The following is a 19,305-nucleotide window of genomic DNA, read 5'->3' on the forward strand; positions in this document are numbered from 1 at the left end:
GTCTCCAACTTCCAAGATTTTTTGCAATGAATTGTGGGAGTACGATCAACGCTCATGTGTAAAAAAACGTTAAAAGCCGCTCATTTATTTTATCAGTTCCTGTGAAAAGATGACTCAGTGAACTATTCAAATATTATTTATGTTTCAAGTGATAATACTACACGAAATCAGTAGTTAAACCTTCAACTGCTGCGTGACTTTTCTACTGTATCTACAAAATAGTACCGCAACACAAAAGCCACACTGTTTATAGATCGTTAGTTCTATCACGAGTGCTGTACTGTAAGTACTGCTGAAGCTCATTCGGAATGTAAGCAAATCGAAATATTTTCTTCAACTGTTTTACTGCACGCGCATAGATACAGCTACATTTATTCTGTAAGAATGTAAATTTATCACCTGGACTAATTTGTAAGGTCTGATATGTATATTAAAAATTTCACTAAAACAAAATTTGTGCAGTTATTTCATCAACACTTTGCCATAGGATTTTTTAATCGGAGAAGTCACAAAGTTTCAGTTTTTTTCATTAAGGTAAGCAGCAGGTTTTTACTTGTCAGATAATTGAAAATATCATAGAAAAACGTCAAAGACGATCACGAAAACATGATTTCTAATCGGCAATGAAGTCCATGTTGATTGATTCAGTGTAGCTAAATAACTTTGAGTGAATAACATTATCAAAAAATATTGAAGCAATCGTGAACGAAGCCGAATTTATAATTCTTTTACATGAAAGTTGTCTACAAGTATTTCACCATCTAATTACTTATTTTCTTCTTGTGTCTGTGCCGGAAGCTTATCATTAAAATTATCTCGAATTCTTACACATTTATAGATAATTATAGTTATTACAGTCGGCTTTACATGTTTGCTTCTGTTTGGCTTTAGTTTTTAACCCAAGAAACATGGGACTCATCGTCGAAGTTAACTTGAGTAATTTATAATACTGGTAATAAATAGCAAATCAAATCGTTTATCAATAAGGAGTAATCTACAGATCTGTCGTGAAAATCTATCTTTTTGAGCCTTAAGGAGTAGCATATGCGTCTAACTCAACTAGTAATTTAAAATTTTCTAGTTATGAAAGAAGCAAAAAATTAGGGCCAGGCAGTGTTTTGCATACACTGAAGAATTTAAAAACATTTTCCCTCAAAGATGTTAATATCACAATTTTACGCAAGACACAAATTTTTTTATTTCTTAATATTACTACTGCAAAAAGTATATTTACTCAATAAGTAGGAGCTCCTGATCATCTTTTTTTGTGCATTTTTACATGGAACTTTCGACTCCTCGAACAGTCTTATCTCCATGATTATATAGTTCAACACCGTTCTCAATATAACAGATATATGCCAATCAACTATTTACGGACTAAGATCAGTATCAATCATAAATTTAACTTTTCATTTTCAGCTCATCAAGATCATAAAGATTCGAGAATGTCATTTGACTCTCGTGGCAATAGCAAGTTGCGTATGATCCACTGCTACTATAGGACTTGCACTCTATTGGCACTCGTAGCTGCGGTGAGTACCTACAACCTGGACGTATCACGAGCCAAAATATTCTCGGACCCAAATGCCGCGTCATCGAGACGGTCCAGCTACTTTGGTTACTCGGTGGCGCTCTACGTCCACCAAAACGTTTCGCTGCTGCTGGTGGGGGCACCACGGGCCAACTCCTCGCGTCGGGGCGACAAGGAGCAGAAGGTCTACGAGCCAGGGGCTGTTTATTACTGCGACTTGTCGAACGATAAGTGCACCGAGTGGCTCCTCGACGCAACTCCGAATAACACAATTAATTATAAAAGTGGTATTCAACAAAATAGGAACAGTGCCTGGATCGGGGCTACAGTGGTCGTGGAGAACTCAACGAGTCCCAGAGTCGCGGTATGTAGAGTATTTTTTATCTAGAAACTGTAGCTCGTATAATTTTCAGAGCTTCATTTCGTAGGGGAAGATTACCAAGTATGTGTATTTGTTGAGACGTAGAATTCGAGTTACTGGGATTTTTTGATAACAAATTGTTATTCGCGATCAAGTCAAAATTTTTGAATGAAATCTCTTCTACTTTGTATTTACTCGTAAATAATACATATACAGGTGTGTGCACCATTGTGGAAAGCTCAAGGGGAAACTGACTATGAAAGGAGACAGAGATTTTTTTCGCGCCCGAACGGCATGTGCTACGGAATAAACGCAACCAATCCACAATCCATCCTCGCGGACTCTGTTCAAAGTACCAGTAGACACTTTCCGCTTATAGACACAAATCATCAACGTGAGATAGACGATAATTTGAATTACGCTTTCGGCGAGGCTGGTTTCTCCGCTCACATTGTACCCAACTTTCATCGCTTAGTAGTCGGGGCTCCTGGTTTCTATGAAAATCGAGGTTCAATAATAGTTCTTAAGGACGACAAGGATACCAACACGTTCGATGCAACTGTTGTTTCTGACACCATCAGTGACAACAGATTTGACTTCGAAGGTTACCTTGGTAAGCTTCTTTTTGTCATTTGTTCACATTACTTGTAACAGTTGTAACGCACGAATGTGTGTTATTTTTAGAGAATTATTATTTTTCAATAATCCAAAATGTAGCATATCGTACACAAGTTGTATAATTAACCTACGTCAAACGATCATCAACTCATTCATTCTTATGCTAAAAAACGTATGAATCACGTATTCCTTTATTTCAAATTAACATGTTTGATTTCCATTATCACAGGTTATTCAATTACTTGTGGAAAGTTTTTCAACAATTATACGTTTTGTTGTGCTTCTGGAGCTCCTCGGAATAAAGATTTCAGAGGAAAAGTATACATTTATTGTATTCAAGAGGACAAAGAAAGTAATGCATTAAAGATGGACGAGTTCAAAGGTGTACAGTTTGGCGAGTATTTCGGTTCCAGTTTGGCTGCCTGTGACGTCAATGGTGACGGCAGGGATGATTTGATCGTCGGGTCTCCGTTATGGTCTGGTGACATTGAAGAGGGACGTGTATACGCTTACGTCTCTAAATACAATAAGGTAAGCGCGATTAGTTTTCAATTACTATATACTAATTCATGCCCGATAATTTGTTTTAAACAAGAAATCCTGTATGAACTTTCGTAAGTTCAATAGGTAACTAAGCGAAGTAGAAGAAAAACTGTAATCGTATTTAGAAAATATCGATACGAATAGGAAACAAAATAGGTATTATTAATGTTAAAGGTGAACACTTTTTTTCTAGCTAAAAACAATGTATACATTAAAATATTGTCAAATAGCATTGTTTTCGGGATTTTATTTGTCTTATAAAACGATTTAAGTATTAAGTTGGTGATTATATCTACTGGGGTGACAATGTACGTACGGTAAAAATGGAAGTTTTTTATTTTCGGAAAAAGCACACATGACATATATTCCATTCCCGTCCATACTTGGACAAAGTTTTGAAATAAAACAAAAAGAAAGATTTGGTTTTTTGGTTGTACGTTGGTACAGAAATGACCACTTAGGTAGGAAAAACGTGTAAATTCTACGATGTCTACCAATATCACTGCACAATCCCCTTTTTATGCTGATTTCCTCAAGAAAATTTGGGTGAATAATTTCAATACTATTTGCAATTGGAAAATAAAGTATGCTTCACGCAATGAACATGATAACATACATGAAGAGTTAAAATAATGTTCTTATTGTCTCAGATTTAAATTTAAACGTTGCATTTGTTACAATGCAGTTAAGCTGGAATAAACAGCACATCAAAGGCGAGCGACCATATGGACGCTTCGGCAGTTCATTGGCTTGCCTGGGTGACCTCGACCACGACGGTTTCCAGGACGTGGCTGTTGGGGCACCCTACGAGGACGATGGACGAGGGGCCATCTATGTATACAGTGGCAGTGGTGATCGCGATCTGTTTCTCAAGCCAAGCCAACGCATAGTCGCCAAAGATCTGTCTTTAGCACTATGGGGTTTTGGACATTCTCTGAGCGAACCGGCACGTGACGTCAATGGTGATGGCTACCCCGACCTGGCCGTGGGTAGTTTTATGTCCAGACACGCAGTCCTCCTGCCCAGCAAGCCCATAATTAAGGTGACCGTCAACCTGCGACGCCTAGCAAATTCCAGCCTTTCATTAAACTCGACGCACTTGGCATTCGAGGCTTGTGCCAAATATAATGGTGCCTATGCCCCAGATACCTTTGGTAAGTATTTTTTTTTCAATTTGGACTATGAATTTCACTGTAATCTTACGGTGGTACTTTATTGACACATAGAAGTTGAGGTTGTACTTGTACGTGGAGTTCAGCTCTATAAGATTCAACATTTGGTTACGTATTTAATTTCCATTGTTATGATAAGCTTTTTATGTATGGTTAGTATGGACTTAATACTACAACACACCATCAGAAACTTAACTTTTTAAATTATCCACTTTTATCAGACAAATTGATTAACTACCAATAATACCATCGCTAATGTAAGACTTTCTGATGCAGTTCATTTGTCTTTTAAGGTAGACAACGTAAGTAATTGTAAGTTGAGACTTTGCAGGATAAAAACTTTCTTCCCAAAAATAATTAATTGAGTAATCTTTTGAATATTACACTATTTAATTAAACTCTCGAGTAAAAGCTATTTGGGGAACGAAAATTATAAGAATCATCGTCGTATGGTTTTATCTGAGTAAAAAGTCCAATACAATTTGTCACCTGGGCAATATTGTCACAATATTAATTTACCTTGCATAGTTATCATATAAAACTGCAGGGGATTTTGGCGAAATTCAACATGAATTTTTGAATAAATTTGTTTTAACAAAATGTATAGCTAAAATTTATTGTTATCTAATCTTACTGCCCTAATAACTCATGTGACACACATATTGGTACAAATAATAAACCTCGATTTTTAAAAGAACTGCTTGATGATTGTGGACATAAAAAATTTACAATTGGAAGGCCTTTTCTAATTCAAGGGACTCCTTAGGTCGAAAAATTAGATCACAGTTTTCGATTGTCAAAATTTAGCTGCTTGGCAACATAATTCATGAAAAACTGAATAATGATGAGACACCTTTTTATAGCAGGAAATCTTGAAAACTTGAAAATGATATTCCAGTGTTTTTAAAAGTTGTGACAAATAGCTGTTTAACAACGTTTTTTACCATTTTGAACAATAAAGATTTTATGAATCGTCATGATTTATACCACCACCAACGCAATCATTTTCTTTTGCAGATGCAAATATTTCTATAATATTATTTGAAATTTTTTGGTATGGAGAAACACCACACACAAATTCGTATCAAAATGTATTGCGTGCCTTAAAGCCAGAAACGCAACACTGTGAAGAATTTTATATTCCACGAAATGTAAGTTCAAGATATTGTTTGCATACTTGCTTGTATAAGATGAAAATGTAATAGTCAGATAAAATTAATTTTTAGGGTTCTTTAAAAAATATTTTAAACATGGTACGAGTCAATGTGAATATAACTTGTGGACACGATGATTCTTCCCACAATAAGTGCCCTATGTTCCACCCAAAATCGAAAACAACCGATAGTATGCAAGCCTATGCTCGAGACTGTGGCTCTGACGAATTATGCATAACAGATTTGAAAGTAAATATTACCAGCAACAATTTGAGCCCCTACAACAGCTATACCATTGGCTCGGGAATAAACGTAAACGTCACTATACTCGTTGAAAATACCAATGAGCCAGCGTATCTGCCAGAGGCCCACATCTTCATTCCAGAGCCAATCACATTAGTCAAGAAACCTCCCAATTGTGAAACATCACCCCGAACGAACGAGATGTTGAAAATAACTTGTCAACTTCAAAATCCGTTGCGTCAAGACGTAAGTGTAAAATAATTTGGCAAATTTTATCGTCATCACTGTTGTGAATAATTGAACGTACTCTTTTTTTTTATGTGACCTATTTATTGTAACGTTCAAAAGTGTTTTTATTTTACGATATGATTTTATGCCCTGTTATCTTTTAGAATACAGATACTGTACTGGTTGAACTGAATATGGACGCAATACAGAGCACAGAAAGATTAAAAAAAATTGAAGTAACTGTTACTAGTCATAGTAAAGAAAAGTCCCTTGATGACAATTATCAGTCATTGATCATCAATTTTGCTGTTGACGCAGATCTCCAAATTATCGGGTACGTGAACCATGAGAAATCATAACGATTGTAATTATTATCAAAAATAAGCTTTTTAACGCCGAATACATTTTTACATTAAGAAAAGGTAACTGAAATGCTTAATTCAATCGTTAACAAGTAATGAATCAAATATACAACTTTTAGAAAATCACAAGGAAATCAATACTCGTATGTGGAAAATGAAGTGGACGAAAAAAATGTCAAGCATTTTAATTTCTATCACATTTATGAAATACTCGAACTAGGTATCACACCAATCCAAGAGGCTGTTCTTTTCGTTAGTGTTCCAATGCGTTTCCAAGACTTCGACATTGCAAATATAAGCTACGATTCTAAATATAATTGCTCAATCATGACATCATCGGTGGAAGCACATAACTATTATGACGAGAAAGATAATTTTTTTATGAATTGCACGAATCCTGATGTTACGTGTCAACATCTTCGTTGTGATTTTGGTTCTTATCTTAAAACTACTGCAACCGAATTTATCATATCCATAGACTTTCATATCTCAGAAGACATAGGTTTGTTCAGCTACTTAACTGTGACCTCTTCAAAGTAATTTTCAGTTAGATCAAACTTTAATAAACTACTTATCGTTTAAAGTTGTAGCAGCTCAATGGAAAAACATCACATACGTGAGCCAAGCGTACGTCGAAATTGTCACGCCTAGTATGGCAACGGAGGTGACAAACAAGACTAAGCATTTTAGCCAGGTATCGACAGAAATTTTCAGACGCCATTACAACATATCCATTTTGGTGATCGTTTTGTCGATATTATGTGGTATACTTCTGCTGGAGATAATAGGCTTTGTACTTTACAAATTTGGATTTTTCAAACGTAATCGAAGAAAGGATACGCAAACCTCAAATCCGACGAGTGAAGTAAGTGTATGTAGCTGATTAAAAAGGCTGTCTAATTCGATCGAAATTTAATAACATCAATAACATTTTTTTCTTGTAGCAACAGGAAAACAAAGGAGAGCTAGAACCTTCGACATCAAAAATGTAAATAATAGATTTTTACTAAATGTATAAGGATAAGCGAAAAACTCTGTACATTATTTTATTAGCAAATCAATTTTTAAGATGATATTTTTGATTACAATTAAGATTTTGATTAAATAATTTTAAACAAACTTTAGAGTATTGTATTTATTACGTAATGCAATTAGGAAGTGATATAAGCCTATAAGAAAAAATATTTAAAAGTAGTATAAAAAATACAGTTAGTATTTACACAGCAAATACTGTGCACACAAGTATACACTAAACTAAAATAATTTTTTACAAGAATTATACATTGAGGGTTCTAGATTCTTATTTTATTAATTTGTAGGGATAAATATTTAAAAAAAGGGAGGTACATTTATTTTTTATTTAAATTAGAGTTTATTAGTAGCACGACGTTACTCCTAACTAAGAAATAAATCAGAATTATTTCACCTAGGCTTCACTTTGGGTGATTAATTTTATAAATACAGGATAAGATTTATTAGAAAAATTATGTCAAGTACTCAAAATAAGAACATTGTTAAAGTGAGGGTACACGATGATAAAGGTGTTATCACAAATAATTTGAGAATAACATTTATTTTACAAAAGCATTTATTTATAAAAAAATAGTATTTTATGTACACATATATTACAAAGTTAAATAAATTTTTTAACAAAAGTTTTTACAAATTAACGTTGCCTTTGATACGAAGTTTAGAACGGATGGTAAATATGTTCGTCACGTCTCCGTGATTGAGACAGTAATTGTATAATTTCATAAAGTAAGTCACAGCATTGGATCCACTATTACTTAATATTTTGCATATGTTGCTTAAATTAATGACTTTTTCTTCGACAACCTTCAAATAAAGCGTTTTCTCATCTTTGTCATCGAACCAAACATCAAACAAATCCTTGAAAGTCGCTGGGGCGCTAGATTTAGCCCCTTGCAAGACGTGACATATTTCAATTAAAGGAACATCATTTTCATTGATTATCCTTAGGTAACGGGTCTTGTACCCGTCGTTGTCGAACCAAAGTTCGCACAACTTTTTAAATGCATTTGGAGTTTGGGAGCCAGATTTACTCAAGATTTTCGCCATGTCGGATAAATTCACTCCGTCGTTGGACAGCGATTTCAAGTACAATTTTTTATTGTTGAATTTACCAAACCAAAGATCGTATAGTTCTTCAAAAATGTTTACTGTATTTGATTTTGTTCTTTTTAAAAAATCAAATATCGTTGACAAACTAATATCGTACTTTTCAAAAGTCAGTAGGTAATCTGATTTATTTCCTTTTTCATCGAAAAAAAGTTTTAGCACACTTTGGAAAATGTCTAAATTTTGTTCTGTTTTATTGAAAAAATCATAAATACTACTTCTACTCATCCCATACTTTTCCATAGCTTTCAAATATTCTGTTTTATTTCCTTCGTCATCAAAGCACAAATTGTATAAAATCAAGAAGTCTTTAACAAAATTTTGTCGGCTCTTTTTTAAAAACTTTGATATTTCAAGTATATTTATATTATTATCAAAGAGAGTTTTTAAATAAATAGTTGTATGCCCCTCTTCGTCAAACCAGAGACTAAACAAACTTTTTAAATTTTCCGCAACATTTGCACCCTTATAACTAAATATAATAGCAATACTCGATATTTGTAGTCCATGTTTTTCAAACGTTTGCAAGTAAAATGATTTATTTTCGTTCTCGTCGAAGAAAAAATCGTACAAATCTTTATACGACACGGCTGTGTTTGGCGATGGTCTAAACATATTACAAAATTTATTAAAGCTTATTCCATATTTCCGTAAAGTATTCAAATATTTCGTAGGATTACCTTGTTCGTCAAACAAAAAGTCGTAAAAATCTGTCAGGTTATTAAAAGATTTCATACTAGCTGACATCGTTAAACTTAAAAATAGACTTACTTTAATACCTGCATCTTTTAATGTTTCAAGCCGTGTCGAGTTATCTATCTTCAATTTATAAAATAAAAATTTTTGCAGTTTTTCAATAATACATGTATCTTTTTTGATTGAATATGTTGCAATTTTTAGTAGGATTTTTAAATCAACTCCGGACTCTTCGAGCATTTTTAAATCTTTATTTTTATTACCATTTTGGTCGAAAAACGTTGTACATAGCTTAACGATTATTTCAGAAGAATGCAACATTTTTCCATGCACAAGTTTTAAAAGCTTAGCTAGTGGGAATCCATTTTTTTCAAAAATTTGTAAGTAATGAGACTTATTTCCTTGTCCGTCAAATAAAACACTGTATAATTCTTCAAAGGTTTTCGGAGCTTTACTGCCGGATTTTGCTAAAACTTTTGATAAAATGGAAAAATCTATTCCGTTGTCTTCGAATGTTTTCAGACAAGCCGTTTTATTTCCCACTTCGTCGAATAAAAGGTAAAATAATTCTTTGAATGTTTTGGCCGCGTAACTTTTAGTATCATGTAATATTACCGATACTTGTTGCAATTGTATATTGTGCGCATCCAAAGTCTTCAAATAATGTGTCTTATTCCCTTCCTCGTCCAAAAACAGTTCATACAATTTTTTAAAATTCTCAGCAGCAAAAGCGCCAGATGCAAATAACATATTACACACAACAGCCATATTTATTCCATTTTTTTGCAACATCTTCACGTATCGAGATTTATTTCCCATCTCATTTATCCACACGTTGTACAATTCTTCATAAGATTTCGCACCATTTTTCCCGGAAGATCTCAGGAGATAAACAAAATGTTTAAAATTAATCCCGCACAAGACATTCAAGTACTTTGTTTTGCATCCATCTTCGTCAAACCACAAGTTGTACAGTGCTTTGAAACTTGCAGCTGCTTGTGCTCCTGATCTGTGAATGATGTCAATTACAGAGCTTAAATTAACTTGATTCGCTTCCAAAGATTTTAAATATTGAGTTTTATTTCCGTTGTTGTCGAACCAAAGGTTGTATAAGTCTAAGAAAGCTTGCTTGGCTTTGTGTCGACTGTGGCTTGTGATACGGGCCATGGCTCTTAATGTTATCCCTTCTTTTTCCAATTTTTGTACGATCGCCGATTTATTTCCGTACTCATCGAACCATAACTCAAATAAACTTGTAAAAGTATTTTTTAAATTTATCCTGCATCCACTTATAATGGGTGAAATAGTATTGAGTTTGATTTTGTGTATTTGCAATGTTCGCAAATAAAAAGAAGCATCTCCATTTTTGTCAAACAAAAGCTCGTACAGATCACTAAAACCACTTTTTCCAGTTGCTTGCAGCATACTACTAACATGACTCAACTTTATTCCATGCGATTCAAAAGATGTTAGTAGTTGTGTTTTGTTGCCACTTTCATCAAACCAAAGATTATACAAACCTATGAACCCATCTCTCATACGACAAGTTGTAACACGAGTCAAAATACTACTGAAATTTGTCAAGTCTATTTTATGTTTCAGTAAAGTTATCAAATATTTTGTTTTGTTGCCTTCCTCATCAAACAGCAGGTAATACAATTCTTTGAAATATTTTACACATGTAGTACCTGCTCCAGTCAAAACAGGAGTAAAAATGCCGATGTTTATTTTTTCATCTGCTAAGGTTTTTAAGTACTTCGTAGCGTTTCCGTTTTTGTCGAATAAAAAATCATAAAAATCGGTTAGAGCGTTTGCTATGTTTGATCTGGAATTTTTCAACATACTGCTTAAATTGTGTAAGCTTATTGAATGTTTTTCAAACGTCTGTAAAAAATTAGATTTATTGCCTTCAACATCAAAACACGTATCGTGTAAGCACTTCAAAGCTATTACAGCACTTGTACCTGAGTATTGTAATATGTTTGATACAGTGCTTAACTTAATCCCGTTGTTTCTGAAAGTATCAAGATAATATTTTCCTTCATCAAAAGTTATATATTTGAGAAATTTGTTGTACGAATATTCTTCTCTTTGTTTACTATTTGAGGCTACTGAGGCTACTGTATTACAGAATTTCATCAACTCTTCAATATTTTGATACTTATCAATTTGGCACGTATATCTGTTAAATTTAATGTCATCAAGAATTTTAAGCATATTAATTCTAGTAATTGACCCAAATTGGTAGGATTCTAGCCATCGTAATATTATCTCCTGTAATTCTTCATAATTATAAGGAACTTCAGATTCACTAATACTTTTTTTGATTATCTCGGACAAGTTTCTGTTTGAAAATTGGTCACTAGCAATTGTTAGACAGTTTAAAAATTCCTCTTTAATACTTTGGTTATTAAGGCCACTTTTTTTTAAAGCTGGAGTGCATTCTAATAAGTCAATTAGTTTCATGTTGTCTCTTGGTCTGAATCGGTAAAGGTTATCCACCGAAAAAGATGAAAAATATTTTAAAACCTTGTAGTTTTTTAGATCATCTATTTTTTCCAATTCAAAAGGATTAAGACTTTTTGTTTTATCAATTTCCACTTTGTTTCTTTGATTAACATCAAAGTTTTGGTCTGTATACGCAATAAAAGATTTTACTTTTACCTTACTTTTTTCTCTCATTTCTGCAGCAAAAATGTTAAAAAGTTTGTTAACGTCGGACTCAGTCTTGTTTCGTTTACTAGGAAAGAAGTCTTTAGTGCTATAAAAGGCAAGAGTTTTTACATAAGTTATTTCATCCCTTTGACAAATAGCAATAACACTAGATTCACAATTGCTTTGGTAATTTACAAAAGATATCTTTTCATGCAGAAACATATCATGTACAACAGACACGAGTAAATTAAAATCGTAGAGAAGTTTGCACTCAAATTTTCTTATGTTAATGGAGCTGCTTAAAATATCACCTTGCAATTTCAGATAACTTCTTTGCACCTTTAGTATTTCCGTATTAAGTGCACTTTTCAACTTCTCCCTAGTCGGCTGGGCAACTATGAGCAAAAATTTTTTCATAAACGACTTTTTTACTTTGTATACAAAACTTTCTGGAAAGTTGTTTTCTTCGATGACTTTTTGCATTGCTGATGTCAATTTAAGATAATTTAGAAATTCACTTTCTACCCTTTTCTTTTTTGAAAATTTGTAAAATCCATAATTTTTTTCACAGTCAGTTATTTCAAATAAATCTTTTAAAAAATCATTTTTTTCTATAATATTATTTAATTTAACCAAAGATGATGCAATGCTGGTATTTTGTTCCAAAGTACCATTTGCAGTAAGATCAAACTCAAGATTAGTATATATTACCAAGTACTTAAGATCATCTGACGAGTTATTCTCAGCCTTTGCAATCAAATATCGAACAAAACTATTAAAGTACTGATTAATGGAAAAAATTGTATCTTTTGGGGAAAATAAGTGCACGTAACTGATTTTTTTGTTTCTAAAGTAATCATCTTCATATACAATTTTTATGAAAACAGATCCATCATCATACTGTATGGCAATATCATTAAATTTATCAATAAAGTTATGGTTGTACAATACTGACAACGAAGGATATTTATCTTTGTAAATAAGTTTTCTAATCGAACACAATGTTGCCACATCCAATTTGTACATTAGTTCGATTAAGTGATTAGAAAAATGTTCTGTATATTTTTTGATCAAACGAGAATCGTATTTTGAGTCACCTGTCAGTCCGTTTTGTGAGTTATCAGTGTAAGACTTAGCTCCTGATTTTGATGATGGTGATGATACCGTACCAACAGCCAAGTCACTACATTGTATTGATAAATGTTGAAGAGATTGATCTGGCAACTTGCGCAATTTTTTTGGTAAATCTCTTCGATCGCCATCAAAATGTTTTCTTTTTTTACTTGACTTCATGGTCAATCAACAAATGTTGACAACTTGACGGTATGTTGCTTCGCAAATGAATAAGATTGGGTCACCCATCTCAGTTTTTTCAATTAAACGGGAGTGAGAAAACTGCAAGTATACAAAAACTAATCAAATTATAAATGGGTACCGAGAAAAAAAATATTTAAAGAATAACTCCTAAACTCACGTTAACCTCTTCCATTTAAGTTTTATCCGTAACATTTCGAGATCACACAAATAAATGTGGTCTCCCATCATCTACTACTTGACAATGATTTAGTACATCCACCAGCAAGCACAGAGAATTTCTCTCGAGAATGTACCTAATTGTTATTCACTATTTCACCGGTATATCTACGTCTACGCGTCTACGGTTCAGTTTTCGAAGTTGACAAGAACAATACCAATACAATAACAACAGATAATATAGAATATACTCTTCATATTCTATATTCTTTGATAACAACGCATCTTACATACAAGCAAGGATCTATTTGCATTAATAAACTTTTACTACTACAACAACGAGGACAAATATACACCTAAGAATAGGTATATGATCTTATTATGAGATGCTTTGTTCTAAGACTGATGGACAGTGATGGTGCAGTGCACTGAACGCCGCTACTGGGTGTTTTCCGCAATCGTCACCAGCAAGTAATTTAAGGTTGCGCTCTACACTGCAGTTTAGGCCAAGGCCAGATTACGAGATTACGGAATATACCTATTACAGCGCCAGTTTAATTCAAGGTAGTTGACTTACTGACCTAACGGTAACGTAGAATGCAAATTTAAATTACTTGCTGGTGACGACGATTGCGGAAAACACCCCAAGCGGCGTTACCACCACGACAACGTAACTTTACAGCCTCTGATTTTATCATTCTGGTAAAGAGAGCACGGTGTAAGATGTACGTGAAGTTATGTGTAGTAATTAAAGAAATTACTACTAAGTAATGCCATATGGTCGATTTTATTAAATCATATGAATATCTCTATTTTTAGAGGTCAACTTTCAAGTAAAAAATAGATTGTAAACTTGCCGCAAACAGCACAAACCACGTCAACTTTTTATTATCTATCTATAAGATTAGTTGCGGCTGGTTTGTAATTATCAAAGTGACTTTGCTGTAAATAGCAATGGTTATTTGGATCAGCGCCATCTAGCGGTCTTTATTTTTTGGCCAAAAGTGGCTCCTAAAATTCTCAATCAGAGCATTCAGGATTAGAGCCATTTAGTCAATTACAAACCAGCCGCAACTCATGATGAAGCTATAAAATAAAAAAATAACAATACGTGTGTTTTAGGCGGCAAGTTAAAAATCTATTTTCTACCAAAAAATCGACCTCCTATGTGTTTGTACTTTTAAAGATAAATTTTAAAGCATAAGATGAATTGTTAACTTGCCGCCAAAAACACACGTATCGTTATTTTTTCATTTTATAGCTTCATCATGAGTTGCGGCTGGTTTATAATTGACTAAATGGCTCTAATCATGAATGCTCCGATTGAGAATTTTAGGAGCCACTTTTGGCCAAAAAATAAAGACCGCTAGATGGCGCTGATCCAAATAACTATTGCTATTTACAGCAAAGTCACTTTATCAGTTATAAACCAGCCGCAAATAATTTTATAAATAGACGATAAATAGTTGACATTTTTTATGCCACTTGCGGCAAGTTTCTACATCAATATTTTACATATCTTATATGGCTCATAAAATCGACAATTTTACAAAATTACAATATTCTTGACCTTTTATCATTAACTCGCGGAAGCACAGCCTTTTAACTTTCTAGTTTAAATAAACAGCTAACTTATATAATATGTACATACCAAGATTTGTGTTACAGAAATCTTGAACAATGATTAAATAGATACGTAAAGTAATAAGTCCAAAAGAGACAACTAAAGAAAAAAAGTTTAAAAAAGAAGTTCTGTTACACAGGAAGAGTCTCCTAAAAATGGAGCATTGGATCTCACTTAATTTAAATTGCTTTACAATTTATCTTTTACCTAAAAATCGACCTCCAAAACTATCAATATTCTACTTATCTTATATGGCTCATAAAATCGACAATATTTATAAAATTACAATACTCTTGACCTTTTACCATTAACTAATGAAAGAACAGCCCTTCAACTTTAGAATTCCAATAAACAGTTAACTTATATAATATGTACATAACAAAATTTGTGTTACAGAAATCGTAAATCACGATCAAATATACACGTAAATTAATCAGTCGAAAAGAGACAACTGAAGAAAAAAGGTCTTAAAAAGAAGCAGCCACACGAACAGCCTCCTAGGAATGGAGCATCGGATCTCACTAATTGAAAAATACATTTATTACAGAGATGTAAATTTTAAGTGTTATAAGTAAACAAAGAACCCAACCTTCTCTGATCAAGTGAGATCCAATGCTCCTGCTCCATTCTTGTATGAGACTTTTCGTGTGACTGTGCTTCTTTTTCAGGCCTTTTTTCTTCGGTTGTCTCTTTAATGGACTGATTAAATTGTGCTTACATGAGTTAATGGTAAAAGGTCAAGAGTATTGTAATTTTGTTAATATTGTCGATTTTATGAGCCATATAAGATATGTAAAATATTGATGTAGAAACTTGCCGCAAGTAGCATAAAAAATGTCAACTATTTATCGTTTATTTATAAAATTATTTGCGGCTGGTTTATAACTGATAAAGTGACTTTGCTGTAAATAGCAATAGTTATTTGGATCAGCGCCATCTAGCGGTCTTTATTTTTTGGCCAAAAGTGGCTCCTAAAATTCTCAATCAGAGCATTCATGATTAGAGCCATTTAGTCAATTATAAACCAGCCGCAACTCATGATGAAGCTATAAAATGAAAAAATAACGATACGTGTGTTTTAGGCGGCAAGTTAACAATTTATCTTATGCTTGAAAATTTATCTTTAAAAGTACAAACACATAGGAGGTCGATTTTTTGGTAGAAAATAGATTTTTAACTTGCCGCCTAAAACACACGTATTGTTATTTTTTCATTTTATAGCTTCATCATGAGTTGCGGCTGGTTTGTAATTGACTAAATGGCTCTAATCCTGAATGCTCTGATTGAGAATTTTAGGAGCCACTTTTGGCCAAAAAATAAAGACCGCTAGATGGCGCTGATCCAAATAACCATTGCTATTTACAGCAAAGTCACTTTGATAATTACAAACCAGCCGCAACTAATCTTATAGATAGATAATAAAAAGTTGACGTGGTTTGTGCTGTTTGCCGCAAGCTTACAATTTATTTTTCACTTAAAAGTCGACCTCTAAAAATAGAGATATTCATATGGTTTAATAAAATCGACCATATGTAATATATTCCGTAATCTGGCCTTGGCCTTAACTGCAAGTTGACTTACTGACCTGATGGTAGCGTAGAGCGCAACCTTAAATTACTTGCTGGTGACGATTGCGGTCATTGCGGAAAACACCCACTGACAGAGATTGAGATTGATGCGTGTTTTGATTTTATTTAATGAATCCTATATACTTAAGTACATACTGCAGTATAAGTGTAGTAAAATAGTTAATAAAAATTATAATATCTAGTGATTTACTTCTACTTGAAATCCCTAGAATATAGGGACTTTTTCAAGACGGTTCCCCTAGAAAATAGTTTGCGTCAGTCCTCGAAATCCGAAACGCTAGATGGCGCTGACACTGTGATCATCGAATGTCCAATGCCAAATGATAATGACATATGTATAATAAAAACAATGAAACAATTGAACAATATATTAACAAGGGGAGGAAAGGAAAGGATAGCGAAGCGGATGGCAGCACCGCAGCAAGCCGGTGTGAATCACTACACTAGTGACAGTAGTGACCTAGTGACTGCGTGACAGTATACTTAGTAGCTACAGCTGAAAACCTGTCTAAAAGATATCTTTCTTGGCTTGTTGTTTTCCAATCAGCATATACCTACTTAATCCTCAAAATGTCGGAGCTCGGAGCCTATCGGTGACTTTGAGACACTTCACATTTGTACATAACTTTTGTTGGATCGCACTTTGTAATATTTATAACATGGCTTTCAACCTTTTACGTGTTTATGATTCGTTCATGAAACCGCTGAAACACACTCTACAAGTCACAAAGAGTAAGTTTAACCCTACACTAATAATTTCTAAAATTATCACACTTGAATAACCCTAAGTCAAGACAAAATTTTACTTAAATCACATTTTTTCATTTTAGTTCTCGTTAACAATGCTGGCAGTAAAAATCTTCCTGTTCTCAAACCTGTGCTTCCTTTGGCATGTCAAGTGCGATTGACCTCTTTCTTCACCAGAAGTAAGTTTACAATAACTTTGTTCATATTACTTCTACTTAAAGGTATTTCAACAGCACAAAAATTGTTGGCATGGAATTAACTATTCCCAGGAGCGGCTGAGACACTATGGAAATCAGTAACGAGTGTTAGTAATGCTGGTCGTAACAGAGGTCGAGGAAGAGGTTTGGCAAGGAAGATCAAGGATCTGAACAGAGGACAATACATTGGAATGGGAAAAATAAACATGCAGTGGCCAGGTTTGACTGCACCAATAATGAGAGGATCAACAGTTCTCAAGCAGCAAAGGTTGCCCGATGATCCTGAAAGAGAAGCAAAGATCATCAAGATGAGAGACATTGCTAGAACTAAAGGATCGCGACGAGTACATCCTTTAGAAAGAGGTTGGACGAGTGCAAAAATGGGAGGCAAAAAAATTGGTCCACCAGATCCGGTCAATGATGGTAAATGAGCATGATAACTGTAGCATTCATTCGATGACCAAGTACACCTAGCAAATGTACAAAGTCTCCGGTATATCTTGTTTTGCTTCTTCCAAATGATGGTTTCGGAAGTCGGTAGAATTTTTAAAGATATGATTACTTGATAAGAGTAGTATAAGTAGCTCTAAATTTTATGTAGTCGCTGATGCACAAAAAAAAGACAAGTTTTTAATTTTATCTATCATTACAGAGCCATTTGAGGGATTTGATACATACGTATTGGAACATAAGATTGTAAATCACATGACAGGAAACTTGGGTCGAAAGAGAAGTTTCAGTTCATTTGTAGTTACTGGCAATTTCGATGGATTGGTTGGCTTTGGCTTAGGTAAATCATCTGAAGGGAAAACTGCCTTAAGAATAGCCAAAAATCGAGCTGGACAAAAGTTGATGTTTGTTCCCCGTTACAATAACCATACAGGTAAGTAAAAACAATCACCTCTATTTTTTGATCACACTGTTTGTTAGTTGATAATATTCTTAATTTACAGTTTATCATGATTTCTTTTCACAATTTGGATCCACAAAGTTATTTGTTTCAAAAAAACCTGAAGGATTTGGCTTAAGATGTCATAGAGCCTTGGTATGTGCATGCCAAATCATGGGAATTAAAGATTTGCGGGTAAAAATAGAAGGAGCCATCAATTATCAGCACATCATTAAGGCTTTTTTAATTGGACTTTTGAAACAGGTATTTGTTGAATAAATAGCTACCAATCAGAGTTAAATTGAAAAAAAAATCATACAATCAATATTTTAATAACTATTAGATTATTATATTATTATACAATTATCATACTATTATTACACAATTATCATATTATTATCATACAATTATCATATTATTATTTTAATATAACTATTTTAGAAAACACACACAGAGTTAGCGGAGGAAAAAAAGTTGCACTTGGTTGAAATGCGACCAGAAAACTGGAATTATCCAAAAGTAGTAGCATCACCATCGGTCGTTAGGAAGCCAGAAGAAATTAGGTCAACCGAAGTGATGGATTTCACACAGTACGTTTTAGGTGGCAAAGTCGTTTTGCAAAAGATAAAACCTTCTCCGTTCTACATTGAATTTCCATCTCATAAAATAAGACTGAGAAAGTATGAGCGCCAAAGAAATCAAAATCAAGTGAGGATTAGAATGTTGGCAGAGCACGGCGAAATTCGCAGTTTTTTGACCGACAAATATCCAGAAGCCAGACCACAACTGTGGACTAAAAAAATGAAAGAACAGTCTGAACAAGCCGATTAATATAATATTATGTATATGTTCATGGTTATTGTAAATTAAACATTTTTATTACCTCACTTTTGTGTTGAAACAAAACATTTCTTTATTTGATTTATGAAAAACGTGTTACCCGATTTTTTCTGCCAAACTCTATTTACAGTCATTAATTTTTCTAGTAGCATTACGCTACGTCTCAAAAAATGCTTCAATATTTGTTACTTTATTTCAATATCTTCGTTTTTATTGCGTCACATCCTTATACACTTACACCGTT

The 19,305-nt window shown here is 33.6% G+C and overlaps 3 protein-coding genes across 6 annotated transcripts; 2 read left to right on the forward strand and 1 right to left on the reverse strand.

Annotated features, from left to right (window-relative positions):
- Positions 1–200: 200 nt before the first annotated feature.
- Positions 201–7,325, forward strand: LOC106638845 (integrin alpha-5). Of its 4 annotated transcripts, none has more exons than XM_089594556.1 (12): positions 201–378; positions 463–534; positions 1,420–1,895; positions 2,109–2,505; positions 2,740–3,041; positions 3,739–4,207; positions 5,243–5,376; positions 5,452–5,868; positions 6,015–6,184; positions 6,332–6,714; positions 6,797–7,083; positions 7,157–7,325. In XM_089594556.1, the coding sequence occupies exons 3-12, from the start codon at positions 1,446–1,448 to the stop codon at positions 7,202–7,204; spliced, it is 3,057 nt and encodes a 1,018-aa protein (XP_089450682.1). In that variant the 5' UTR covers positions 201–378; positions 463–534; positions 1,420–1,445; the 3' UTR covers positions 7,205–7,325. The 4 variants fall into 4 exon arrangements, with proteins under 4 accessions (XP_089450682.1, XP_089450683.1, XP_023245355.2 ...); XM_089594557.1 differs by having other exon boundaries at positions 201–310; XM_023389587.2 differs by having other exon boundaries at positions 6,797–7,077; positions 7,157–7,324.
- Positions 7,326–7,871: 546 nt separating this feature from the next.
- Positions 7,872–13,550, reverse strand: LOC149374197 (uncharacterized). Its single transcript, XM_089594796.1, has 3 exons — positions 13,177–13,550; positions 12,336–13,097; positions 7,872–12,257 (listed from the first exon to the last, which is right to left on the reverse strand). The coding sequence occupies exons 2-3, from the start codon at positions 12,993–12,995 to the stop codon at positions 7,872–7,874; spliced, it is 5,046 nt and encodes a 1,681-aa protein (XP_089450922.1). The 5' UTR covers positions 12,996–13,097; positions 13,177–13,550.
- Positions 13,551–16,830: 3,280 nt separating this feature from the next.
- On the forward strand, positions 16,831–19,108 carry mRpS5 (mitochondrial ribosomal protein S5). Its single transcript, XM_014352219.2, has 6 exons — positions 16,831–17,120; positions 17,219–17,314; positions 17,405–17,755; positions 17,985–18,215; positions 18,286–18,485; positions 18,663–19,108. The coding sequence occupies exons 1-6, from the start codon at positions 17,048–17,050 to the stop codon at positions 19,050–19,052; spliced, it is 1,341 nt and encodes a 446-aa protein (XP_014207705.2). The 5' UTR covers positions 16,831–17,047; the 3' UTR covers positions 19,053–19,108.
- Positions 19,109–19,305: the final 197 nt, after the last annotated feature.

The sequence above is a fragment of the Copidosoma floridanum genome, unplaced genomic scaffold (genome assembly GCF_036245765.1).
Source record: "Copidosoma floridanum isolate Cflo_tuat_1 unplaced genomic scaffold, Cflo_Japanese_pri ptg000021l, whole genome shotgun sequence".
Taxonomy (NCBI): Eukaryota; Metazoa; Arthropoda; class Insecta; order Hymenoptera; family Encyrtidae; genus Copidosoma; species Copidosoma floridanum.

What these genes read in the sequence shown, in the direction of transcription:
- LOC106638845 (XM_089594556.1), top strand. Translation starts at nt 1,446, where the DNA reads ATGTCATTTGACTCTCGTGGCAATAGCAAGTTGCGTATGATCCACTGC. An exon ending in CAACGAGTCCCAGAGTCGCG is followed by an intron (nt 1,896 to 2,108) that starts GTATGTAGAGTA and finishes ATACATATACAG; the next exon opens with GTGTGTGCACCATTGTGGAA. An exon ending in TCATATCTCAGAAGACATAG is followed by an intron (nt 6,715 to 6,796) that starts GTTTGTTCAGCT and finishes TATCGTTTAAAG; the next exon opens with TTGTAGCAGCTCAATGGAAA.
- LOC149374197 (XM_089594796.1), bottom strand. Translation starts at nt 12,995, where the DNA reads ATGAAGTCAAGTAAAAAAAGAAAACATTTTGATGGCGATCGAAGAGAT. An exon ending in CCAGCATTGCATCATCTTTG is followed by an intron (nt 12,258 to 12,335) that starts GTTAAATTAAAT and finishes GAAAAAAATTAT; the next exon opens with GGATTTTACAAATTTTCAAA.
- mRpS5 (XM_014352219.2), top strand. Translation starts at nt 17,048, where the DNA reads ATGGCTTTCAACCTTTTACGTGTTTATGATTCGTTCATGAAACCGCTG. An exon ending in CACTCTACAAGTCACAAAGA is followed by an intron (nt 17,121 to 17,218) that starts GTAAGTTTAACC and finishes TTTTCATTTTAG; the next exon opens with TTCTCGTTAACAATGCTGGC. An exon ending in GACCTCTTTCTTCACCAGAA is followed by an intron (nt 17,315 to 17,404) that starts GTAAGTTTACAA and finishes AACTATTCCCAG; the next exon opens with GAGCGGCTGAGACACTATGG.